General features: G+C 52.6%; 7 protein-coding genes across 7 annotated transcripts; 3 read left to right on the top strand and 4 right to left on the bottom strand.

Annotated features, from left to right (window-relative positions):
- Nucleotides 1-2,638: 2,638 nt before the first annotated feature.
- Nucleotides 2,639-3,667, top strand: J3458_015618 (uncharacterized protein). Its single transcript, XM_066120859.1, has one exon. It carries the CDS (start codon nucleotides 3,046-3,048, stop codon nucleotides 3,460-3,462), a length of 417 nt encoding a protein of 138 aa, XP_065974187.1. The 5' UTR covers nucleotides 2,639-3,045; the 3' UTR covers nucleotides 3,463-3,667.
- Nucleotides 3,668-3,949: 282 nt separating this feature from the next.
- On the top strand, nucleotides 3,950-8,818 carry J3458_015617 (uncharacterized protein). The gene is made up of 3 exons (XM_007815802.2): nucleotides 3,950-4,930; nucleotides 4,993-5,149; nucleotides 5,241-8,818. The coding sequence occupies exons 1-3, from the start codon at nucleotides 4,875-4,877 to the stop codon at nucleotides 7,035-7,037; spliced, it is 2,010 nt and encodes a 669-aa protein (XP_007813993.2). The 5' UTR covers nucleotides 3,950-4,874; the 3' UTR covers nucleotides 7,038-8,818.
- Nucleotides 7,820-8,578, bottom strand: J3458_015616 (uncharacterized protein; the record flags this gene model as incomplete). Its single annotated transcript, XM_066120858.1, has 2 exons — nucleotides 7,820-7,852; nucleotides 7,916-8,578. The coding sequence occupies 2 exons, from the start codon at nucleotides 8,576-8,578 to the stop codon at nucleotides 7,820-7,822; spliced, it is 696 nt and encodes a 231-aa protein (XP_065974186.1).
- Nucleotides 8,819-11,301: 2,483 nt separating the features above from the next.
- Nucleotides 11,302-13,760, top strand: OSM2_1 (Osmotic growth protein). Its single transcript, XM_007815800.2, has 2 exons — nucleotides 11,302-11,670; nucleotides 11,792-13,760. The coding sequence occupies exon 2, from the start codon at nucleotides 11,844-11,846 to the stop codon at nucleotides 13,332-13,334; it is 1,491 nt and encodes a 496-aa protein (XP_007813991.2). The 5' UTR covers nucleotides 11,302-11,670; nucleotides 11,792-11,843; the 3' UTR covers nucleotides 13,335-13,760.
- A 3,762-nt stretch (nucleotides 13,761-17,522) lies between these two features.
- Nucleotides 17,523-18,047, bottom strand: J3458_015613 (uncharacterized protein; the record flags this gene model as incomplete). The annotated part of the gene is made up of 1 exon (XM_066120857.1): nucleotides 17,523-18,047. One exon carries the CDS (start codon nucleotides 18,045-18,047, stop codon nucleotides 17,523-17,525), a length of 525 nt encoding a protein of 174 aa, XP_065974185.1.
- A 130-nt stretch (nucleotides 18,048-18,177) lies between these two features.
- J3458_015612 (uncharacterized protein) lies at nucleotides 18,178-19,074 on the bottom strand (the record flags this gene model as incomplete). Its single annotated transcript, XM_066120856.1, has 3 exons — nucleotides 18,178-18,627; nucleotides 18,777-18,969; nucleotides 19,031-19,074. 3 exons carry the CDS (start codon nucleotides 19,072-19,074, stop codon nucleotides 18,178-18,180), a joined length of 687 nt encoding a protein of 228 aa, XP_065974184.1.
- A 933-nt stretch (nucleotides 19,075-20,007) lies between these two features.
- On the bottom strand, nucleotides 20,008-20,344 carry J3458_015611 (uncharacterized protein; the record flags this gene model as incomplete). The annotated part of the gene is made up of 2 exons (XM_066120855.1): nucleotides 20,008-20,014; nucleotides 20,094-20,344. 2 exons carry the CDS (start codon nucleotides 20,342-20,344, stop codon nucleotides 20,008-20,010), a joined length of 258 nt encoding a protein of 85 aa, XP_065974183.1.
- Between the last annotated feature and the right edge of the window lie 2,833 nt (nucleotides 20,345-23,177).

The raw sequence follows: 23,177 nt of genomic DNA, 5'->3' as shown, positions 1-23,177 counted from the left end.
AAGGCGGCAAACAGCGGAGAAAATCTGTATAAATTGTAACATGGGATTCTAGTTTCAAGGAACAGTGATGGGTATTGCACTTGGTGTTGTGGCGTTGATAGATAGCAACATGGAGGGATTTGTGTTTTGTTTCTTCCTCAGCCTTTTGATTTTGCAATCAACTTAGGCGTAGGGTAGTTAACAACCGCTGCGCGGTGTCCCTCGTTTCACTCGCCTCTAACCCCGTACTTGGGAAATATTCCACAGCTTGACGGTCTAGATGAGGAGCATCGACTTAGCCCAGAAAACCAAGCTGGAAATTGACCATAGAATAAAGGTCGCAAACGCACTCATTCATTAATCGTCAAGCGGCAGCTTGATTGAGCGGAAGTGGCTGGGGCAGGCAGGCATTAACTAGCAGCACGTCCACGTCAAGTTATTTTTAGATGCTCCGTCAGAGACGACGGAGCCTTGGGAAGGCGGGGGCCACGACGCATGCACAGGGCTGTGCGATACTGTAGTTACCTTCTTCCCACTCAACGTGTTACGACTACGTAGTAGAAGTTTGCCTTCGCCTGCATGACTGGAAGGGACATGCCATGTGCACCGTGCGTGCCCTGTGAGGTTGTGAGCGCTTACACAGCCTTGTCTCGCTTCATCATGTTGGTGATGATGTATATTGGCGGCGCGATCTAGCTAGGAGCCTAACAAGGGGATTCTATACCGCTCAAGAACAAGGTGCTTGTTTTGTTTCCGGATGGAGTCCGATTGCAAGGGCCGTTGTGTTGTTGTTGTCGATACTACGGCGATGACGCGAGCCATGTTTTAGCCGCGAGGATTCTTTGGCGGCGGTTGTCCCCTCACTCCGTACGCAGGACCTGCACGATTGTTTGCAAACATTTGTGAACAATACCAAACTGCCACGGACCACCATGCCCCCCCCTCCAAGGTCGCGGGAGTCGAGCAATGGCGTGGTGGATCTCGCAAATACACGGAGACATTTACTGCGTCATAAAAATAGCAACCACGTGGCTTCGTCCGCGCCAACGGCCTGCAAACCTGCCTGTGCCTCATGAATACCGTCCCAAAAGTGACTGACCAGGCTCGAGTTTCGACGTCAAGTTCAATTGCTAAGTCTCACTACATCCGAAGACGTGACAGATCGCTCTGTTGGTGATGCGTGATGCGTGGTGCGTCATGAAAAACGTCCATTCGTCGCTGAAGCGCTGGCCTGTCAAGTGTATGCCCAACGGGGGGTGACACTTGGCCTTCGCTGTAACCTCCAGTTGGTCCGTCCCGACACTGAATGTCTCTTGATGTCGCAGGACAAGGCGAACAAGTCGTATCGCCATTTCCATCCGAGGCAGAACATGACGGAGTTTGGCACATTGTGTAGAGCACAGCAGGACATGTCATGCCATCTGAACACTGTTCCAACCGTGCCTCTGTTGTTTCGGCTGTTGTTCAATTGATGGCACTCTGATCCCAACTGACCGTACATGCTTCAGGTTTAACTTTGAACAATTGATCGTGAAAATATTGCTAGCAAAGCGCGTCTCCTGCGGAACCCTGATGTCAGCGGTTGGTTGCTGGCACGAAGCCCGGAGGGAGCATGCACTGTAATTGCCCATATGAATGCGAGAGTCATTTCTGACTAGGTGTCAGTTTGCCGCCTTCGTGCATTTGCCGGGTCCAATATTGGCGGCGCAGAGCGGCGGCACAGCCTCGACGTAACGGCGCTTTGTACAGCACGGAGCGGGCTCAATGGAAACAGCCACATGGTGGACACAGTCATGTCTCGACAATCGCGAGTAGTAGTGTTTGCCAATTGAATCGCGGTTCATCGTTCATGGATCGTGATGCAGACGTGATGCACGCACACTTGGAGCTGCCTCAGGCGATCAAGGCCGACCCACTGAGGAAGGAGCAGCCGGCAGGGTTGAAGGGTTGGCTCGTTGAAGGGATGATGAAATAGGTTAGACGTCACCACATGCAGCCAAGAGGGAAGGAAAAAGTGCAGGGCGGATCTAGGCAGGCCAACGAGTCAATTTTTTGTCGTCGCAGAAGGGAGGGAGCATCGAGAGACACCAAACGCGATAAACCCTGACACGTTTGACGGAATGTGGCACTTGCAAATCTTATCAAGGACAAAATACATAGTGCCGAGACCGAGAGACAGAGACGGACGGAGCAAAGCGGGAGGGATTGGACCCTGACAATAGAAAGAGCAAATATTGGAACGCAAAAAGGAAACGAAGCTAAAGGACGGAGAAAAAAAATAATAAACAAACTTCCACCACAATATAGCTGGGATGACGCGCATTTGCGGCAAGCACCTGAGACTAAATCGTCAAGTCCATGGTACCGAGCATTTATGGAGTACTATGTGCGCAACTAATCCCCCCCGCCCCCCTGCCCTGCGTAAGGTATCTTGAAATTATTCAGTGCGGAGATGGATACGGAGAATTGAGCACGCAATCAATGGATTGACCGTTGGCGACGTGTGAGAATGTCATCGTATGTATTCCGTATGGCACTTCCGAGTCGCAACAGTCAGGCAACCAGGGTGCAACGGCCCATAAAAAGACTTCATAATATCAATGCATTATAGCATTAAAAAAAAAGGGCATAAGCGCATTACCCTCTAGATTTGAGCAAGCGGGAAGAGGAAGGAACAACTGGCGCTCGCCATTGCCCTCCCTTTGCCCACGGGACGCACGACAATGCCAATTCTTCCTCACGAGATTTTTTTAACTACAACATCAACTTCTCATACTAGGACCAGACGTTTCGATCGCAAAACTGGTCTGGCAACACATCCACTAGTCTGGCAATCAATCTTCTCGAGTCCCTGCGCTCCGCCACATTCCGCGAACCCATGAACCAGGCGCCGTTGCTCTGGTCGGGTCGTTTGCCCCCATTTATTAAAGCGTCAAGCCACCAGCCAAGAGATAAGCACGACAAACAACTTTAGTCGACCTTGGGTCAACCTTGGTCGCATGGCTCCCACGCCGGCAATGAGGGCGAGGGCTGACTAGTCGGGGAGCTAGTCGGGGGGCCAGTCGAATGACAAGCCCATCCATTCGCAAACGAGCTTGTCCTTTGTCTATTGTATCACACGATACATGCCAGGTCGCGCCAGTTCGCACCGGTTGGCCCCGTTCCGCCATGTATTGCGAGATAGGACAGGGACAAAGACAGCCTCGCGGCACTGGCGTCAAACAACATGACAATAACTACAGCAAACCGTATGCAAAGAAGAGACGCACGCACACGCACCCATCGCCGATGACACAGACGACACAGACCAGTATGATGCCTCGATCTGACGTTATTGTACCGAGTACGGAGTACAGAGCACCAAATACTCCGTTCCAACAACCGTCCAACTTTGAGACTCGGATCAAAGAACACCCCCGGCTCCCTGGTCTCCGTCTCCACGCCCACGGAAGATTCGATATTGTACTGAGATCTGCCGAGTAATGGCCAAAGAGATAGAGCTGGAAGCGATTGACGCGCGCCCTGTTTGTCGAAAATTGATTTCGAGGCGCTGTTCTCACGTCACAAATTGGTTGCCCACATTTGTCCTGGGTACAATTACAAGGATCATCATGGACCGCCCCCATCAGAGAAAAAGCCATCAGCTAGACCCTTGCCTTGCCGTCTTGTCTCGTTCTCTCGAGTCCTGGTCCAACATGCTCGCAGCCTTCGCGCAGATGACTACTTAAGTACTTGGTTGTACTTGGTAGGCCGTGCCGAGCACAGCAAGTGACAGGAGAGCTGCCCATTCGCCCTGCTGGAGCTGCTTCTGCAAGCCGTTGCATGTTCTCCGTATGTACGTCCCTCTCTCCCCACTTAACTCTCTTCGTCCTCTGCGACCGAGACGTTGGCACTGTTGGCGGCACACTGGCACCCTGCGACGTTGGCACATTCGGGACCCTGCGATTCCCCACTGCCCACTCACCCGCTCTGCTCCTTTCTTTTAGCCCTCTCCGTCTTCTTTTTTCCCTTTCCCCCTTCCAGTCCGAACATGATCACGTCTATTATTAGAAGCCTCCAACGCCAGATCCAGCCCCATCCTGCACCTTCGCCTGTCTTGTTGCTAAAAAATCTCCAAGTAGTCAACTGCGCCAGGTACCGGCTATTTGATCTGTTTGCAGGGTCCCGTCCAACTGTCGTTGGACTTGCCTGCGTGTTGGAGCCGTTGCGACTACCTGCATTTTTGACTTTGTGCGGCTGTCGTCTCGACACTCACCACCTCTCTAGCCGCTACGACATATCATCACCGACCTTGCCACTACGAGCTTCCACCGGCCCCGTCCTAGCCTGGTTGATCCTTCTCGTCCTGCTGCTTCATTGATACGCCTGCCGACTCTGAGCCTTTTCTCCCCGCATCGTCGTCAAGCTTCGCCCTGTTGCGTCACTCCTAGCCCTGTTTCTCCAGGTTCCCTTCCCTAGGGTTTGTTTAAGCGTAATCAGAACTGGGCGCCCTTCTTCTATCATTTGTCTCATATTCGCCACTTTTTTTTCCCCTTCACGTCAAACCGCTGCGAGTATTGACTTATCCCACTGTCGTGACTCGCGAATCGGACGAACAACTCGCAGCATCGCCGTCTATGCCAGCCATCCCTCGAGTCGTGCGCACGCGTCCGTAAGCTGCCGACGCCGGGCAGATCGTGTATCCCGACCTAGGCGCAGACAGACCGCATATACCAAACTTTGCCCTGGAAGTGTCGTCGACTTTCTCGTGGCGGTAATCACCTCGACCGCAGCCTCCTGCAAGCTGCAGCCACGGGCGCGCGGGCGCAATTCTCTTCATCACCTACCCCAGTCCCGGATTGCGTCTTGAACGCTGCATTTTGTTACAGTCGTGCTTCGGTGCGCATTACGTCACCATGGGTCGCAGAAAGATTGAGATTAAAGCCATCAAAGACGACCGGAACCGATCAGTGTACGTGGAAGCATCTGTCACGCGCGCTGCAAACTCAAGAACTAACCATACCTGTTTTTCAGGACCTTTTTAAAGCGAAAAGGCGGCTTATTCAAGAAGGCGCACGAGTTATCCGTATTATGCTCCGTTGACGTTGCCGTTTTCATCTTCGGAAACAATAAAAAGTTGTACGAATACTCATCGTCGGATATGCATCAACTCATTGCCAAATACCAATTTGTAAGTCGAGTTATGACCTGGTATTCCACATGACTACCATGATTATCTTCCAAAACGTTAGAGTCACGCGGGACTAACCCATTGCCTCTAGCATGGCGTTCCCAACGAGCATAAGGGACCTTCAGATTTTAATGGGGGCGACGACGACGACGACGATGACGGTGATGGCACTCCTCCGCGAGGACACGAAGGCTCTGAGCACCAAATGATGCCTCCTCAGTTCCACGGCCACGGCCACAGCCAACCTCCATTCGCTCATATTCGCCATCATACTCCCTCCGCATCACCGCCGGTGCCGAATGGCGGGCCGTTTCAGGCACACCCGGGCCATCCAGGGCCTAGAGGTACCACTCCACAGCCGCCGATGGGATCACGTCCTGGTTCTAGGAATGATATGCGACGAATGGCATCTAACAGTATGGCGCCCCAACCTCATGGTGCACATCCTGGAATTACATATATGCCCACACCTCCAATTTACCAAGGATCAAATCAGCCTGGTATGATGGGACCGCAGCCAGCCGGACAATACCCATATGCACCTCAACACCAACATCACCCCAACCATCACCATCACCACCAACAACCACCACCACCACCACCGCAACCACAACCGCAACAACAACAACAGCAGCAGCATCAGCAGCATCATCAGCAGCACCAGTCTTATGTGGACGATAGGCGACCCTCAGCTCCGCCAGCATATGCCCCGCAACCGCCACCCCATGCTATTCCCGTCGTATCCCGACCTGAGCCATCACCGCCTCATACTAGCAGCCAGCAACAGCCGCTGGCTCCTCAACATCCTGTACCACATATTTCTCCTCCTCCACAGCCTGATCGGCGACCCCAAGATCCTCCGCCTCCGCCGCGCGTTGAACCTAAGACCGAACCTTTGGACCGACAGCCATTGGGGTTAAATACTGACATTGCCATCAAGAAGCTGCCGCAAAGAAAGTCGCACAGCATATTTACACCCATTGAGGAGAACCGATCTATTCTATCACAACATCTGGCCTCTTTTGCAAGTGAATCTCAAGGCGTCAAAACAGAATCGAATCGTTCTCAATCTGTAGATGCCTCATCCCGTGGCGCTCCATCAGCATCCCCACAGCTAAAACGATCAAGCACACAAAACAGCCTGGACAAGGCTCGAGCCGCATCTGTTTCGTCAGGGCCGGAAAGCGCGTTCACCCCTCCTTCAAGATCAAACAGTCTCAAGATTGGTGGTCCTGGCGGTGGCTCGCGACCCAGAGGCCCTCGTCTAACTGTCCAGATTCCCGATGGTGCATCGGAGCCAGGCAGTGCCGGTGGCGAATCAATCTCTCCTCATAACCCAACCATTACACCAACTCAAGCTCCTCGACATAACTCGGTCGTTCTTCCACCACCGTCTCCTTCCGCATCGGCTCTCCTCTCCGCCGGTGCCACAGGCCCGCCGAATCCTTTTGCTCGACCGCCACCCCAGCAAAGCGTCAACGGTGAGACGCCAGTGTCAGCATTGCCTTCACGATTCCTCGGGCATGAGCTTTTACCCAGCCCTGGTAGCTTTTATCAGGATTGGAATTTTCGGGGAAACGATAGCAATACCTTGCCCAGTCCGCTAAACTTTGCAACGCCTGTTGTCGGCACCGGTCCTAGCTTTCTGAGGGACGACAACCATGGCAGCGGGGTCAACAACAATAGCAGCACGAGTAACAACAGCAGTGGTAGCACAGCATCCACCGCAGCTACCACCACAAATACCACAGCGACAAGTGGCACAGTGTCGACTAGTGTCCCACTGAGAATGACGAAACGTAAGAGCCCCGAGTTTGGAGGTGGAGGCCAAAGCGAAAGTCAAGAAGATGCAACTGAAGCCAAGAGACTCAAAGTCGAGTACACATAAGAGACGTGTTGGGATGAATTTCTTTCTGTTTGGGTTTACTACGAGTAGCCCTTGTGAAACTGATACCCCGTTTTTCTATGTACATGCTGATTATTTTTGTTGCTTCCCAACTTGGAATGACAGCTGTGTTTTGTATATCAGGGAAAACAGCCTGGGTTCGTGTCTTTTTTTTTCCCTTCCTGACAGAACCGATGGTTGGATTTTCATATTTTTTGTTTATTGGGTGATCTTCATATTTCAGGCTGATATGTAGCCCGTGTCAAGGGGTCATTTGCGGAATTTGGATCAGCATTTGTTGTTTTGTTATTGGCAACGGTATGCAACATTTTGGACGGAGATGCGGACAGTTATCGAGGGTGTTTGAATGTGCGGTAAGGCTGTGGTATGACCTTGTAGATGTGATGTGGTATAGGCGTTTGTTTGCACCATGATTAGACTTAGTGAATGGATTGTTAATGAGTGAGGTCACGAAAACGTGTCGTTGGCGACAATGACATGTTGCGCTCCGTCTAGTTACCTTTTCGCGTGCCACATTATACACCCTGAATTCGGGAGCTAGTCCACGACGGCAGAGGGATGATACCAAGAACATGGCGTCGATTGCATTAGTTTATATTGATCGTTTGCTGAACCACAGTACCCTGTATCATGTACATCCCGTGACATTATCGAAATCGTCCGTAATATTATTTCATCACTTATACAAAATCCCATGCCGGAACAAAGCAAAAAAAAAAAAAAAAAAAAAAAAAAAAAAAAACCATGGCACTCGTACCATTGCCCTACGCGTAGTTCACAACGCCCCTGATAATCCACTGGGAGTCATTAGCGTCAAGTTCGACGGGGTGGCATCGCTGAGGCGACACAGGGCATCTTACCAGCTCGCCATTTGAAACCCTACTGGCTACCCGCTCCACGGCGACGCGGTCGGGCATCACGACCCTCTCGCCGTCTTTCTTCTCCTCCCACCAAACCTCCCTCCCGGCTAGGGTTTTTGCCCTTTCCCCCTGCTTCCAGGGACTCTTGGTGACGAGGTGCGCCTCCACGAACCGCAGGAGATTCCTGTTGGCGCGGTCTTGACCCCCGCTGCCGTCGTATGCTTGCGACCCGAGGGCGTGGTAGTCGGCGGGCGACTCCCACGGCTTGCGGGGGAGACTGTCGATTGCCGAGTTGAGGGGTGCGAGGACGGTGGTGTTGGCGGACAGGTCGGCTAGGAGGGAGGACGTGGATTCGCAGAGACGCGTGAACGACGAGAAGGACGATATGGAGCGCAGGGGACCGATGGTGTCGCTCAGTGAGATTTGGGACTGGACCCTGGGTTCGTATCTGTTTTCGTTGCCGTCTTGGTGTTTGGGGGGAGGTGTGCTGGCGGATTTGAACTTGATCGAGGGCGGCGGGGGGTTTTCTTCGCCGTGGGACTCGTCGTCTGGCTGGGCGGGGAGGCGGTGCGCGTCGCCGGGCATGATGGGCTGCTGGACGAGAGGGCTGAAGGAGGCGGCGGCGACGACGACGGAGATGAGGCCGGCGAGGAGGGGTTTCATGCCGCCGGTACCGTGTGGCTGGCGATGCTGGGATGTGAGTTTGACGGCTGTGACTGGAGGAAATGTAATGCCCGCGGTGGTAGGTAATTACGACGGATGTCCAGATGGTTCAGATGGGCGACGAGTACGTCACGAGCAGAGGGTTGTGAGGAGAAGTGGAAATCTACGGATTAGGCAATGCCCGCCGGCTCTTACCCCGCCCACACTGAAAATCCTACCGCTGCTGTTAACGATTTGAACTTGTGGGGACCCTGAGTCGGGACGATGGTGATTCAACTGTTTTGTGGAGGCAGCGAAGGCTCCAACGTTGTATCTTCCGAGGATTAGGGCCAATACGCAGTCTCGACTAATCGGTGCTTTTATTATCACTTTAATCTCACCTAAAAAGAAGTATCAATAATTCGATTACAGGGTCCTGCCGGGATTTCTAGGGTCAGAGAGATACCTTACTGGAGCCTTCGCTGCCTCGAGGGGATGAACACTAAAGGGTGACCCTTGAAAGATGCATGCGATATTGATGTGGATTTACTGGGGGCGCATGGCGATGGTCCTTTTTTGCTTGGAGGCGCAAGGGAATCTGTGGCGGCTGGTTGGTGGAAATGGAATCAACCGGCGGGTATTGAAGCCCGGTAACTGAGACGATTGAGACGATGTCGATGCCGCAATCGGACCTCGAAGGGCTTGAATTGTTGTTTGTTGGGATGCGAGTTGGAAAAATGATGTAGGACGAAGTTGATTTTTCAAAGAACTAAAATTCGAGGTCATAGGTGAACAAAGGGTGGCATTGTAGATACATGTCAAGAATTCGGTTGTTTATTATTTCCCCAGACCCAGAGTCCAGACTAAGCTATATTGAATCGGGTCCCCGGACTCTACTCTCCGCGGGGAAAATGTGTTGCTTGCCAGCACTTTTGTGAATCACGAGAGCCGTCTGGGGTTGTGGCAAATAGTTATGAAATACAGACACGGGGTCTTTCAAACATGTGAAAGTGGTGGTGGCGTGTCTCGCTGCGGACTGTTGTACATAGCTCTTCCAGGCTACCAATGGCCAATGGACAAACCGTTATTCTGGTCATTCGCTGACTTGATTGAGATGCCAATTGGCCAGCGTGGTGGAGATACTTGGCTAAGACGTGGAGACCCAGGTACCAAGGCCTTTTGGAGTCGGGGTGGAATTCACATGTCAGCCCAGCATTTTCGTTCAAGCATGTGCGCTTACGGACGCAACGACATGCTGCAGTGAAATAATATCCGACGGTTGGAACCAATGCAGCCAGTGGTTGGAACGGTTTGTAAATAGAGGAGAAGGAATGAGAATACTGGAACCCGTGACACGACCACCGACTTCGTTCGTTAGGGTGGGCAGCTTGGACTCGGTGTAGGAGTGTGTGCGGATGAAACCTATAGCCATCGACTAGACTCAAGGCGTGGAACTGACTCTTTGACGGCATAGAAAGTCGCTGAATCGATCGCGGGAAATTATGTTTGTCAATCGTTCGAACAATTGAGAGAGCTCTGCCGGGTCGTTGTGATCGGGGTCGGGGTGCCATGATGGGTTCCGACGTCAGACGTCGTTACGGAGCTGATCGGAATGAGTGGTCCAACTGGGGTGTCCGTTCCCGTCGGCTGCTTCAAGGCGACGACGAAGCGACGACCTAGCCAACACTGGGGACGACTCCACAAGGTGAGCGAGTCGGTGCTTGCGATGCGGAGAGGGTTGGAGAAGCCCGGGCACAGAAGCCATTGGCAATGAGATTTGTGTTTCCAGTTGAGTAGTGGTGACTCGAGGACGAAAAGCCGGGGTGATTTTGCCTTCTGACATGCGTGCATTTGTGCATCCTTTGACACAGCATCTCCGGTTGCTCCTTCCCTCTCTCATGTCAGAGGGAGACAAAGGGCAGGTACACAGATTCACGCCGGCCGACTCGTAGTGGGGCCACGCTGCCGTTTAGGCCACTCACAGAGCTTGCATATGGGTACTGGTACTGCTCGCCCGCACTTCTGCTCCACGGCAACTGTCGCCGCTCACCTCCTCTAGGGTGTGGCAGGGTCCCCCATTCCCAGCAAGCACGGCCCATGGCTCCTGCCCCAGAAAGCCAGAACAGCCAACTTCGACCTCGGCTACTTCTGGAGTGGGCTGCTTCAACTGTCCTCGGCGCAAAGCCTCCCATTCCAACACGCCCCCCGAAACTAGGGAACTTCTTAAAACTCCCATCACCGAGATCCCCTTCCTGACCTTTCATTTCTTCCTCCCCATCACCTCTGTCCTGCCACCCTCCGATCCTCTCCCTATTTCCGCTGCATATCCTTGCTCTCCCATTCTTCGAGCGCAAACCGCAGCGTCGTTTCTTTCCCTTTCCAAATATACCCTCACATACTCAGCATCATGGCTCCTCATGTGATTGTCGTCGGTGGTGGTCGTAAGTTCTGCAGATTGATGTTTCATGTGCGATTGCAACATTGGCGCCGTCATTTGTTTCGCCTGGCTATGGTTTTGCGCGATGGGCTTGACATTGAAGCTCGGCATGTTTGACGACATGTGGCGACAACGGCGGGAATGTCCGCAAAATCAAACGCTGGCTAGCGAAGCTGGCTGCCAGTGTCACTCGTCACCCTGTATTACGGGAAGCTAACCATTTGTTCTCGTATAGTGTCTGGCCTGAGCGCTGCTCATACTATCTACCTGGCAGGTGGCAACGTCGTTGTCTTGGATAAGCAAGGTAAGTGGAAGCGCGATTCTCGATATTTCGCCCGGGCCATCCGGGATGATGGAAACATGCGAAATCTGGCATTATGGTCCCATGGCACATCCTAGCGATTTCCATTCACTGACCAACATGTGCCTCTCGTACAGGTTTCTTCGGAGGAAACTCCACCAAAGCCACTTCCGGTATCAACGGTGCCTTGACAAGAACACAGGTCGAGCACGGCATCCCCGACAGTGTCAAGCAGTTCTACGACGATACCCTCAAGTCAGCCCGTGACAAGGCTCGCCCCGATCTCATCAAGGTCCTTACCTACAAGTCTGCTGCTGCTGTTGAGTGGCTCCAGGACGTGTTTGACCTCGACCTCACTCTCGTCTCCCGTCTCGGGTAAGTTTTATACATTTTGACGACCCCTCCCCAATAGTTTCGGCCTTTCAACTGTCTACGGGCGGATTTTTGCCGGAGACTGAGGTGAAGTTCTATGGATAATGAAGCTAACGTCTTCCAGTGGCCACTCGCAGCCCCGAACCCACCGTGGTCACGATGCCAAGTTCCCTGGTATGGCCATCACCTACGCTCTCATGCAGCGTATCGAAGAGCTTTCCGAGACCGAGCCTCACCGAGTCACGATCATCAAGAAGGCTCGCGTCACCAGTCTGAACAAGGATGGCAACACCGTCACTGGTGTTACTTACGAGGCCGACGGCCAGTCTGCCTCTCTCGACGGCCCTGTTGTTCTGGCCACTGGTGGCTATGCCGCCGACTTTGGGGAGACTTCTCTGCTCCAGAAGCACCGCCCCGATACCATGGGACTTGCCACCACCAACGGCACCCACGCCACTGGCGACGGCCAGAAGATGGTCATGGCCATTGGCGGCAACGGCATCGACATGGACAAGGTCCAGGTCCACCCCACTGGCCTGGTCGACCCCAAGGACCCTGGATCCAAGTGGAAGTTCCTGGCTGCCGAGGCTCTCCGTGGTGAGGGTGGTATCCTTCTCAACGGCGATGGTGACCGATTCTGCGATGAGCTCGGCCACCGCGACTATGTTTCCGGCATGATCTTCAAGGAGAAGGACAAGGGCAAGTACCCCGTCCGTCTTATCCTCAACTCCAAGGCCTCCAAGACACTCGACTTCCACACCCGCCATTACTCTGGTCGTGGTCTCATGCGAAAGATGACGGGTCAGGAACTGGCCAAGGAGATTGGCTGCACTCCTGACCATCTCCAGAAGACCTTCCAGACCTACAACTCCATTGCCGAGGGCAAGCAGAAGGACCCTTGGGGCAAGAAGTTCTTCCACAACATGCCCGTAGATATCAACGACGACTTCCACGTTTCCCTTATGGAGCCCGTCCTCCACTTCACCATGGGTGGCATTGAGATCAACGACAAGGCCCAGGTCCTCAACCAGGAGAAGAAGCCCTTTGACGGTCTCTTTGCCTGTGGCGAGTTGGCTGGTGGTGTCCACGGCGCCAACCGTCTGGGTGGTTCTTCGCTGCTCGGCTGTGTTGTTTACGGCCGTGTTGCTGGTGACTCGGCTAGCAACTACCTCTTCCAACAGGCCCTTTCTGGCACGGCCGCTGGAGCCGCCGCCCAGCGTCTGGGACAAATTTCTCTTCACCTCGATCCCTCGGCTCCTGGCAAGCTGATTGTCGAGTGGGCCAACGGTGGCTCGGGCTCCGGTGCTGTTGCCGTCCAGCAGCAGGCCGGCGCCGCTCCTGCTGCTGCCGCTCCCGCCGGTGAGTCCGCCGCCAAGGCCAAGCCCGACCCCAAGGCCTTCAAGATCCCCGAGACCGAGTACACTATGGAGGAGGTGGCTAAACATAATAAGGAGGGCGACCTGTGGGTGGTAGTTAAGGGCGTCGTCATGGACCTCAGCAACTGGCTCGACGAGCACCCCGGCGGTCCTCAGGCCATCAAGAACTTCATGGGGCGTGATGCCACCGAGGAGTTTGAGATGTTGCACGACGACGAAGTCATCCCCAAGTACGCCCCCGAGCAGGTCATTGGCCGTGTCAAGGGCCAGGAGCCAACTCTCGAGTTCTAAGCGATGTTGGTGAAAGCAGTGATTCGGGTAAGGATTCAGCCTGGGAGGGCTTGTGTACTAATGACGAACAATGGGGAGCACAGAGTCGAGAGGCGTTTTCATTTGTTTTGTCCTTGGCTAAAAGAACATGGGGTTTATATGCACATAGAACATGAACAGATGGGGAAGCTGGTCAAGGTGACGTGTGATGAGCAAGAGAAGAGCAACAAGAGACTGAGGTTTAGGAGGCAAGAGCTGAGAGTAGAGCACCTCGGCGTGGCTGGGCATGATTCCCCTTGTGCCGGACGTCATATCAGACCAGCACTTGAAGGCGCATTTGGATATTCTTTTTGCTGATGATTTTTTCTTCTTTCTTTTTCCATGTACTAATAGTTAGGTCCGCATCAATCGACGTGTACAAGCATAATTTTGAGGAGTCTTGTCGGCGTTTCGTGACATTGAGTGTACGAGGTACTAATACTTGCCTTCTCCTAGGTCTTTGATCGGTGACGCACGCACGCATCGGGTAAGACCTACCAGGCTGCTTGCCCGAATTCGAATAAGCGCTTTGTAAAAAAGCCGCGGCAATATACGGCTTGAAATAGCGTATACGGACTGACGCAGCTAGTAGACCAGATGAAACCTTAATTGTTGGGCCCCCCCGGCCATGTGGAATCAATAGAGTCTTGGGGGTTGTGCTATTTGTGCGGCAGAAAATCGTTATTCGTGCGGCACTAAGCCCAATTTGGTCACACCCCCAAGCTGCCACACCCCACCATACAAATTTACATACATTTGGCCTGGCAACGCAAGGATTATCACGAAAATGCCTCACAACAACCGCCCGGCACACAACAACAATTTAGGCTGCAGCCGCCGGGGCCGCCTTTTTTGCAACAACACAACATCGTCAAATTCAACGATTTTGACCTCTTTTTTTATCACAAAAACGCCGCTTTTTTATCTCCTTAATGGACGACGATTATATACCTGAATTTACAGGCTTTAATGACCTTCTTGAAGAATCGTATGAACCCGAATTTAATGAATTTGATAACCCTTTTGCCCCTGAAGCCGAGGAGCCATATCGCGATGAATTTGACGAGCCGCCCGATGAAGATTCTAGCCGCCCAATCCCTGAAATGCCGCTACCAAGGACTTATGGCAACTTTGATCATCTTTTTGAAGATTTACAGGCTTAGGGTAAGGCAAACGGCACTGCCTTCATAAAAAGATCTATGAGCAGGTTTATTGAAGTTGGCGGAAGTCAGTGGCCTTAATACGGCAGCATCTTATGCTATCGCGGCTTCTAACGGCCACAAACATCTAGTGGAATTCGATAAGCTAGTACCAGGAAAACCGACTGTAAATTCAAGCTTAAGCTGGTATCTACTAAGGTTAACGGAAACTGGGAATAGACCTACGAAGTAGTACACTGTCTACACAATTATGGTTAATTTCTCGATCCATCAGCTGAACCAATACATTGAAAGTTTACAGACAAACAATAAGACCACATTACAAGCCTCGTAAAACACTAAGCTCTTCTAGTACGAGAGATTAGTGAGATTATTCGTGATACAGCGGTAAAAGACGGATTAGATGTTTATTTCCGCCGTAAAGACCTCTACAACTAAGTCGTAAAAGCTCGTGCAAATGAGCTCAATAACTTTTCATTAACACAATGGGTTATTAAGCTACTATAAGAGCGTAATATGCTACACGTTCACGAATTTAATGATGAGGGTCATTTGAAATCGCTTTTTTGGAGCTACGATTCTTGCATTGAAAAATGGAAGGTTTTCCCACAAGTTATTTGTATAGATAACACTTATAAGACCAACCGCTATAATTTACACCTAACACAGATTATCGCGATCATAGACTAGAATTCTAGCATAAACATCGGATTTGCCCTCACAGTTAAAGAGGATGAAACCGCCTTTCAATGGATTTTATTGGCCTTCAATTAAATTCGCGATAAATACAGAATCGAGGCCCCCGAGGTTATCATAACCGACTTCGATAAAGCACTTAAAAATGCCCTACGAGTTATTTTTCCCGCTACACAGCAGCAGATTTGCGTTTGGCACATACTAATGAACGTACAGGCTAAAATTATATCACGATGGAAGCCTTCCGACGATGGTGATGATGACGATAACCCGGAAGTCAAAGCCTTCGATAAATGCCCTTAAGGGCTTATTTTAGCATTTAAATCTCTTATTCACGCACAAGAAATTGAATGCTTTGAGTCTATATGGACCCAAATAGAGAATACATATAGTTACCAACGAGAAGATATCCTTAAATACATAGAGTTAACCTATTATAGTTAGAGGCGGTAGTGGGCTTGTTGTTATACTTGATCTTATCGAAATTTCGGATATACAACATCAAGTCTAGTTGAAGCAGCACATCGCGATGTAAAATCTTACATATACACAGGCAATAGCGATCTCTTTATGCTCTTTTAATTAATTGATTAAATGATTCGGAAAAAGCATCATGAATATCAGTAAAAAGCAGCTATGATGGAGATTCGTTAGTGAAACGCGTACAGGCACAACGAATGGCTTGGTGCGTTACCCACATAAATATCCTATAAGGCCGTTGATCTCTTGGCCGGGCAGCACAAAATCGCAGAAGCTGCTTATCGTCGAAGGCAATATCTCGAACCTTATGAGGAAATATGCTCTTTTACACACTAATATATGCTGCCTTGCGCACATTTTATCTTGGAAAGGCTTCGCAGGCAACGGCCTTTAATGAAAAGCGATATTCCGTATCATTGGTGGCTTTAAAAGCCGTTGGTAAGCCTTGGATTCATTTACCAATGAGTTATCATAGAAAACATACCTAATCATGACTCGTAGACTTCCGATTCTCAATATCTTTAAATTCAGCACCCTCATAGAATCGACCGAAGAAGGCGCCGCCCGCCGCCCTCAAATACACCCTTAAATACACAACACCAAGATTCCGATAATAATAGCGGTCAACAGCCAATTTAAAGGCCTCAACCAAGCTCTCAAAGTCATCGAGGCCAAGTAAATCCAAGTATCCGGCGCACAGCAACGCAGGCAGAGCTAGAACAACAATTCGGGACGCAACAACAAAGAAGACTCGTAATACAGTCAAGGCAGCGGTCAATAAACGCTGTGAATAACACACAAACTCAATCAACAAGTAGACAAGCCACAGAGCAAGCGGTAGTATTAGGGTCGCCGGAAATTGAGGAAATTATCCCTCAAACACAGCCGGAAGAGCTGCAGCTTCGATGGATGACCCCTTGGGAGCCCGGGCAGCGCCCTTGGAGGCAGCGGAATAATTGACGGCCCGTGAATGTGTACACATTCATCAAAAACACCGGAAATCGCGTTTTTGAGCGATTTGAGCCCTGCCGGCGCTCGCCCGGGCTCGCGTTGTTGAAAATTGATAGATTTAAATTGAATCCAGCTTTATTTTTTTAAATTATGGCCTTTTCCATGCGGGTGTATGTGAAAATGTATGGGGGGGTGTGGTCAACTGGCCACTTATCCAAATCGGGTCTGGTGCCGCACGAATAACGATTTTCTGCCGCACAAATAGCACAACCCAGTCTTGGATGTGTGTTCCGTGCCCATCTACCTACCTAGGTATCTACCTTTGCTTGGACGGCAAGTACCGTGCGACCAGACGTGTGCCTGTTGCTGCGCATGTGACGACAAACCGTTGGGCAAGTATCGAGTGGGCCCGCCGCGCTGGCTGTAGAGTCGTATTTTGCCGCGCACGGTGAGTCACGAGACGGGGACGGGGATGGAGAGGGTGTAAGGCTGAGATTGGGGGTTCAAGAGCGGGAATGTGAATTGGAGTATGCTCTGACACGCCGTTTGAGCGAAAAGTAATGTACCACTGTGATTGGTACCGGTAGGGGTTTCAAGGGGGAATGGCCTACCGTGGCGTTGTGGCTTTCTTTCTTTTACTCTACGGTCTACGCGTGCATGTTTTGTTCACTTCGAAACCTCTGCTTGGGTTGCCTTTTCTTCTTTCTGGGCAATGACTCGCGGCTACGGTGCAATATTGATGAGGAGGTGGGAACGGGGGCGTATCTGTCACGGCACCTGCTGCACTGCCAACAGTGGAGGGAACCTGTAGAACAGGTCGTTGGGATGTATAGCGGCATCTCGCGACCGGCACTCTTGTCGGTCTGGGTCTTGTCTGTATTTACTAGGAGGGAGAATTTTGCTCCCCCCCTACGTGGCCTACTGCTCGGAAGAAAAAAATCAGGCGGTTCTCTCTTTTGATGGGACTCTTGCTACAGTGCCCCTTTGTTGGACAAGTAGTCTGGTGGGTGGTGTGCGACGTCATTTTGCAGCGAGCCGTACAAGAGGCGGTCGAAGCGGTGGGCGGCGGAGCGGAGGTCGTCCGGGCCGGTGCGCCGCCCTGGCCCTCCGGAGCAGCCGGTTGAGGAGCTGAACTCGTCGCCGTCGAGGGGCGACTGCCGCGTGAGGCGGGCGGCCCTGAGCACGGCGTCGACGGCGCGCCCAGCTCCGTCACGATGTAGGCGATGGCGTACCGCTGCACGTGCGAGAAGCAGTACCAGGTCCAGCGCGCGGTGGGCAGGCCCGTGTACAGCAGCACCTGCGATTCAACGATGGTGACGGCGCGCACGAGCAGGCCGTCCCCGACACCATCCGGGCGCCCGCCGCAGGTGGCGAGCCGCAGCGACGGCAGGTAGGCGACGAGCCACATCCTGCTGAGCAGTGTGCACGACACCAGCGCCGTGCACCAGTAGGAGGGGTCGGCGGCGTCGAGTGCGCAGATGGTGTCACACGAAAAAATACCAAAAAACGGGCGTGTCCACGCCACGGTATTTTATGTGTTATACCCCCTTATATTCCTTGCGACAGATGGTCCACCAGAGCCGCCGCCGGGTTTCGGCGGTGAAGGCCGAGAGGCCAAAGTGCGTCCCGTCGCGATGGAGGTACATGTCCTGCGACGTCAGCGACCACATGAGCCGCAGGTTGCAGTAGCTGCGGAGGCTGCTGAGGAACATGGCAAAGGCCTGGAGCATCATGCCGGCCTTGTACCGCCCGATGGGCTCCACGGTCGGCATGTGCAGGATGCGGATGATGGGGTAGCGGTTTTCCTTGTACAGCCGCCAGTACGTGGCGAACTTCTCTGGCGTTGGGTGCAGCTGGCCCAGGTCCGCGTAGCAAGGACCGAGGCCCAATATCGACGTCAGTTGCTGGTCGCCTTGGTGTTGCGGCGACTCCTCCTCCTCCTCCTCCTCCTCGACCAGGTCCTGAAGGATGCTGGCGGCTCCGTCTACCTAGAATGAGAGCAGGAGGTTTAGTCAAGAAGAACGTCAGAGGGAGGTGTGTTGATGATTCCACGGCATTGGAGTGAGGGAGAGAGGGTGTCTAATGTGTCGAGTTTTCTGGTTGCCTTTTCGGTCAAGTTGGCCCAAAAGCTGGTCACCATGTACTGGCTTCGTCCGTCGCCGACGGCAAGCTGGCCAAACTCTGTCTGCAGTTGTCGTGCCTCCTCGTCGTCGTCGTCCTCTTCCTTACACAAGCCAGGCACGCCATCGGCACCATAAGCAGGCCCAGCCGCATGTCCCTGGCTTGGGGCACCGTCGACACCCTCGCGTGACGCCGACAGCGACTCCAACCTGGCCCTGAGCTGCTAGACGACGTCCTCGAGATACCTGACGCGCTCCAGCGCTCCCGCACCGGAATACTGCCTCGTGGAGGGCCTCCTGGGGACAAAGACGCATTACGTGCCGGCACTGCGGCACTTGGCGCACGGTTCGGTCCTGTCGTATCTTTTCCTCCTCCTGCGACAGGACAGGCAGGAATACGGCTGCAGACCGGCAGGTGCGGATTCGGCCGCCACAGCACCAGTGCCCGACTTGAGATGAAATAGAACCTTTGCTATTGGAATTTGTTGGACGAATTTGCCAAAAGCGGAGGACCTCCTACGGATGGAGATTGTATTGCGATATATAGTATATATATGACGGTGTTCCTTATAACAGAATAAAAGCGAAACAAGATGCACAACTACGTTGTGGTTGGGCCAAAGACACAAGGTGGGTTTGGGTAAAACCTCGGCAGCTTAGACATGTAAGTTGCCGGAATGCCAACGTCGGAGCACGTCTTACATACTAGGAGCTTAAGCTTTAAACGTAAAATTATTTGGCTGAAATGGACTTTCTACGCTACGTACATTGACCCCCGCCCCCTTATTCCATGAGAATTATCAAACCCCCTCTTCACAGAAGGTCGTCTTGGCACTATCTAGCTCCTTCAGCTGTCCGACAATCTTCTCCTCGGACAGCATCAGCCGGTATGTACTCCACCTCGGCAGGTATCCCGCCGGGGCATCGTCTACGTCGCCGCCGCCGCCACTGAACCGGAACGCCACTTCCTCTCCGGCCGGCATTCCCCCCCCCCGATGCCGTCGCCGGCCCTCGGCTCGTCCGCCTGACTTGGGCAGCCGACTGGATCCAAGCGTGATGCAACGGCGCCGCTGGGACCACGCCGGGCATGGCCGTCGGTAGCTAGCGCCGCTGCAACACTTGATTTTCTATAAAGAGGTCTCGTATCCTGTGCCTCCGCCGCTGGTTCTCCAGCATGGTTTCCTTTGTCGTCTTTTCCAGCTCCGGTCCTTGACCTTGCGCTCTTTTCGTTGCCGAAACGCACGCTGTCTACAGTCTGGGGAAAAAAAAAAAAATCAAATTGTGAGTTGAAATTTTGCAAAAATAGAGCAAGGGGAAGAGTAGTAACAACGTACGCTGCCCGATTCTGTGCCTGTCTCTTCTTGGCCTCGTCCTCGGGTGACCCCTTGTCGTTGTCAGGCATGCTGCCGGTGGCTTTTGCTGTTTCACACAAACACATGTGCAGCATCCGCGCGTCCGCGTCCGCGATGACTGTGTTGGATGATGCGTCGCAGCTGTGCTGTGAGCTGCCGACGCCGGTCCGTTTCGACAGGTGACGCTGGACCGGCAGAGGTCGGGATCTGCCGTCGTGGCTGAAAAAGGACATTTCGTGTGTTGTGCTCGTAGGGCTATCGGACTTTTTTGATTCTCAGTCAGAGACAACAGAGCCTCGTAGAGTCCGAGGGACTTGAATGCCCACACGTGCTGAAAACATGAGACGCAAGAGATGGGAACTTAGCCTTGGAGTAAAGCACCCCGTGGCGGGATTGACAAAGTAGTCGCCGCTTATATACGACGGCGGGAGGCATAGCGAGGCGTCCGGGTCGGCGGCCTGGTGGGCGAGATGGTGGTGGTTTCCGACGTCAATCCATTCTGGAGACAGACGGTGCACACACAGGAAAAAGGGAAGCTTACAGAGGTCATGTCCCTTTTGGCACGGCGACAGGGCTGATGTATTTACATGTAGCAGGGGACGGGTGAGGGTGTTCGTATTGCAGCTACGAATAGCTGGGCCCCCGTGTCATAGCACCCCCGTTCGGTGAGAAGCCGTCCGACACCAGACACAGCTGCGAATGGCAGGTGCAGACCGACATCTGGAGTTTGGGCAAGAGCCAGCCATTTCTGATTGGTAGTCGTATCTGCGAAAAAGAGACAATGATTTCGTGCTCGAGGGGGACAAAAGCATGCTTCCTGGTTGGCCCCTGATAGAACGTACGAATTGTGTTGGCCTCGTGTACTCTGCAGCCAGCGCTGCCATGACGGCACTCTGAAGAACTGTGCTTGGACAGAACGCCGGATACTGCGACGTTGGAACCCCCGACGTCACGAGCTGTGACATCTGCCTGGGGATTTGGGGATCGAGCGTAGCAAACACACTTGGCTCGCTCATTACGTCTGTTCGCTTGTTCTCTTCCTCTGATCGTCTCTTCCGCGCAGTGGTTAGTGCTCTAGCCCGTCATCAAAATACCCGTCGTGAAAAGAGCACTGGTTGTCTCAGCCTGTGGCAGCGCGCCCGCCCAATCGCGACCGGGCAATTGCACCAAGGGGGGTGTTTGCCGCATGACACTGCGTACGAACCGACTCGTGCAAGGCAAGCCGGCGCCTTACGCGAGCAACTCGGCCATGGGGAGCTTGCGGTGGAGAAAGGCCTGCCAAAGGTGCAATATATCTTGACTCGCGAGGGGGTGGTGGAGTTTTGAGGCCGGAACGTCTCCCGGATCGGGAAAAATTCTCGAGCGACGTGGTATGCGGCCAACTATTCCAAAGCACGCCCTGCTGCCACGTGGATGGCATGGCCTAGAGGTAGGGCTTGAGCCTTGTGGGAAAAGAAAAAGCGTGGCCAGACAGGAATGGGGACCACGGACGGCGCCTCGGGATATTACGTCGCCGTCAGAGAGCCATGCCGTGCTATAAGCTGGACAGCAATATCCACCAAAGCCGTTCCAAGTGTCTCCAAAAAAAAAACGCAGTGGCTATAACGGCGCCCGTGTCTACCAAGGTGCTGGGTCGCATGTCATTGGTCAAGTAACGAGCGGCTGTTGGGCATGGTTTCCAGGAGATGAAGCAAGGTTAACGGTAGTTTCACGTTGGACCGTCAGGAAACTGTGCTGCACGAGCTCGGAGACGTCCCGTGAGCATTGACATGTTGTGCGAGGGCGAAATCAACCTCGGAGATGACGCTCGAGCTAGTAAGATTACTGGTTTTGTTTTGGCCTTGGCGTTCTCTTGGAACTAGAGAGCGGCGAAAGGCGTTGGTGTCAAGGTTTCGCAAGATGAGGGCGTTGCTTGACCGTTGGTTGATACAGTTGTAAATAATCGAGGCTTCACCAGTGTTGTTCTGGAGTTTTGTGGCTGTCTTTGTGGATCGTTGCATTAATCTAATATCATGGCCGGGCGGGGACTTCCTGGGCCTTGCTGCGAGTTGACGTGGTGTTGGAGGTGAAACTGGACTATGTAGTGACGAGTGTGAGCCGATGGAAAAGGTGTTTGAATGCTCTGCACTGCCTCAGTTCCTGGAACTTGTCCTTGGCTGCGGCTTGAATCTCTCGATGTGCTTTTTTCTGTCATGAATCTCAAAGGAGTCATGCGGTCGCCTTTTTTTGGCCGAATTTGAGACTAGGAAGTGTCCGTGTGGGAGATGACACCGTTGCAAGGGTATAAAAGCCGTAATAGATCTTCGCCCGACCTAAGTCGTCCACTTTTGGCGTTACAGATGCAAAGAGAAGAACGCCAATAGTCCTGATGGGCTTGGAAGGTCTGAGTACATGTTGGAAACTCTAGTTCTAGAAGGCATCACATGCATTTTTTTCTCGGTGATACTCTATTGGCATTGGGGCTCTTTGTCCAATGGGCTTCACCTTGCCCCCCCGCCCTTTTTGAGTGATGTGACACTAGGAAAAATCTGCAACTGCTGCACTAGATTGTTTGTCTTACGAATATATGCAGCGTAAGCCGACTCCGGCAACGCCATGAGATGCAGTACGAGAGAACTACCGAGTCTCACTCAGTCAAGTTCATCCATTGTTTTTGAAAGCCTGCGTTCTCCATGATTCATGAAAATCGTTCAAGGCCACAGAAAAAGCCGAGATGCGCATACCCATAAGCTGCATATCGGGCACATTCGGCCATGGGCCGCTATTGCTGCATCTTTTTGTTCCATGGTTCAGGGGTCAAACCTGACAACCACTCCAACAATTTTGCATAGCCCTGGTGCACCAGGACCATTGTCTGGTGCCCCCTCTACACAAGACCCCTTCTTCGTGAGCTAGATGACACGTTGTAGAAATGAGGCTGCATGATAAGTTCATGCTCGGCCAGCCACTGCGTCGTATCCAATAGCACCGCGAAAACGCCGCCTAGGCCTCTTTATGAGTCAGCTTTGGAGCTGGAGCGTGGAAATATAAAGTCGACACAAACTTGTTTCTACTGATCAGCATGGT

Source organism: Metarhizium acridum, assembly GCF_019434415.1.
Source record: "Metarhizium acridum strain ARSEF 324 chromosome Unknown scaffold_356, whole genome shotgun sequence".
Lineage (NCBI taxonomy): Eukaryota > Fungi > Ascomycota > Sordariomycetes > Hypocreales > Clavicipitaceae > Metarhizium > Metarhizium acridum.
This window is presented reverse-complemented; position numbering and strand designations above follow the sequence as displayed.

Bases quoted from the DNA above. Each gene is read 5' to 3' on its own strand.
- OSM2_1 (XM_007815800.2), top strand. From the start codon at position 11,844: ATGGCCATCACCTACGCTCTCATGCAGCGTATCGAAGAGCTTTCCGAG.
- J3458_015617 (XM_007815802.2), top strand. From the start codon at position 4,875: ATGGGTCGCAGAAAGATTGAGATTAAAGCCATCAAAGACGACCGGAAC. The intron at 4,931-4,992 runs GTACGTGGAAGC...CCTGTTTTTCAG, and splicing joins GACGACCGGAACCGATCAGT to GACCTTTTTAAAGCGAAAAG. The intron at 5,150-5,240 runs GTAAGTCGAGTT...CATTGCCTCTAG, and splicing joins TCATTGCCAAATACCAATTT to CATGGCGTTCCCAACGAGCA.
- J3458_015618 (XM_066120859.1), top strand. From the start codon at position 3,046: ATGACAAGCCCATCCATTCGCAAACGAGCTTGTCCTTTGTCTATTGTA.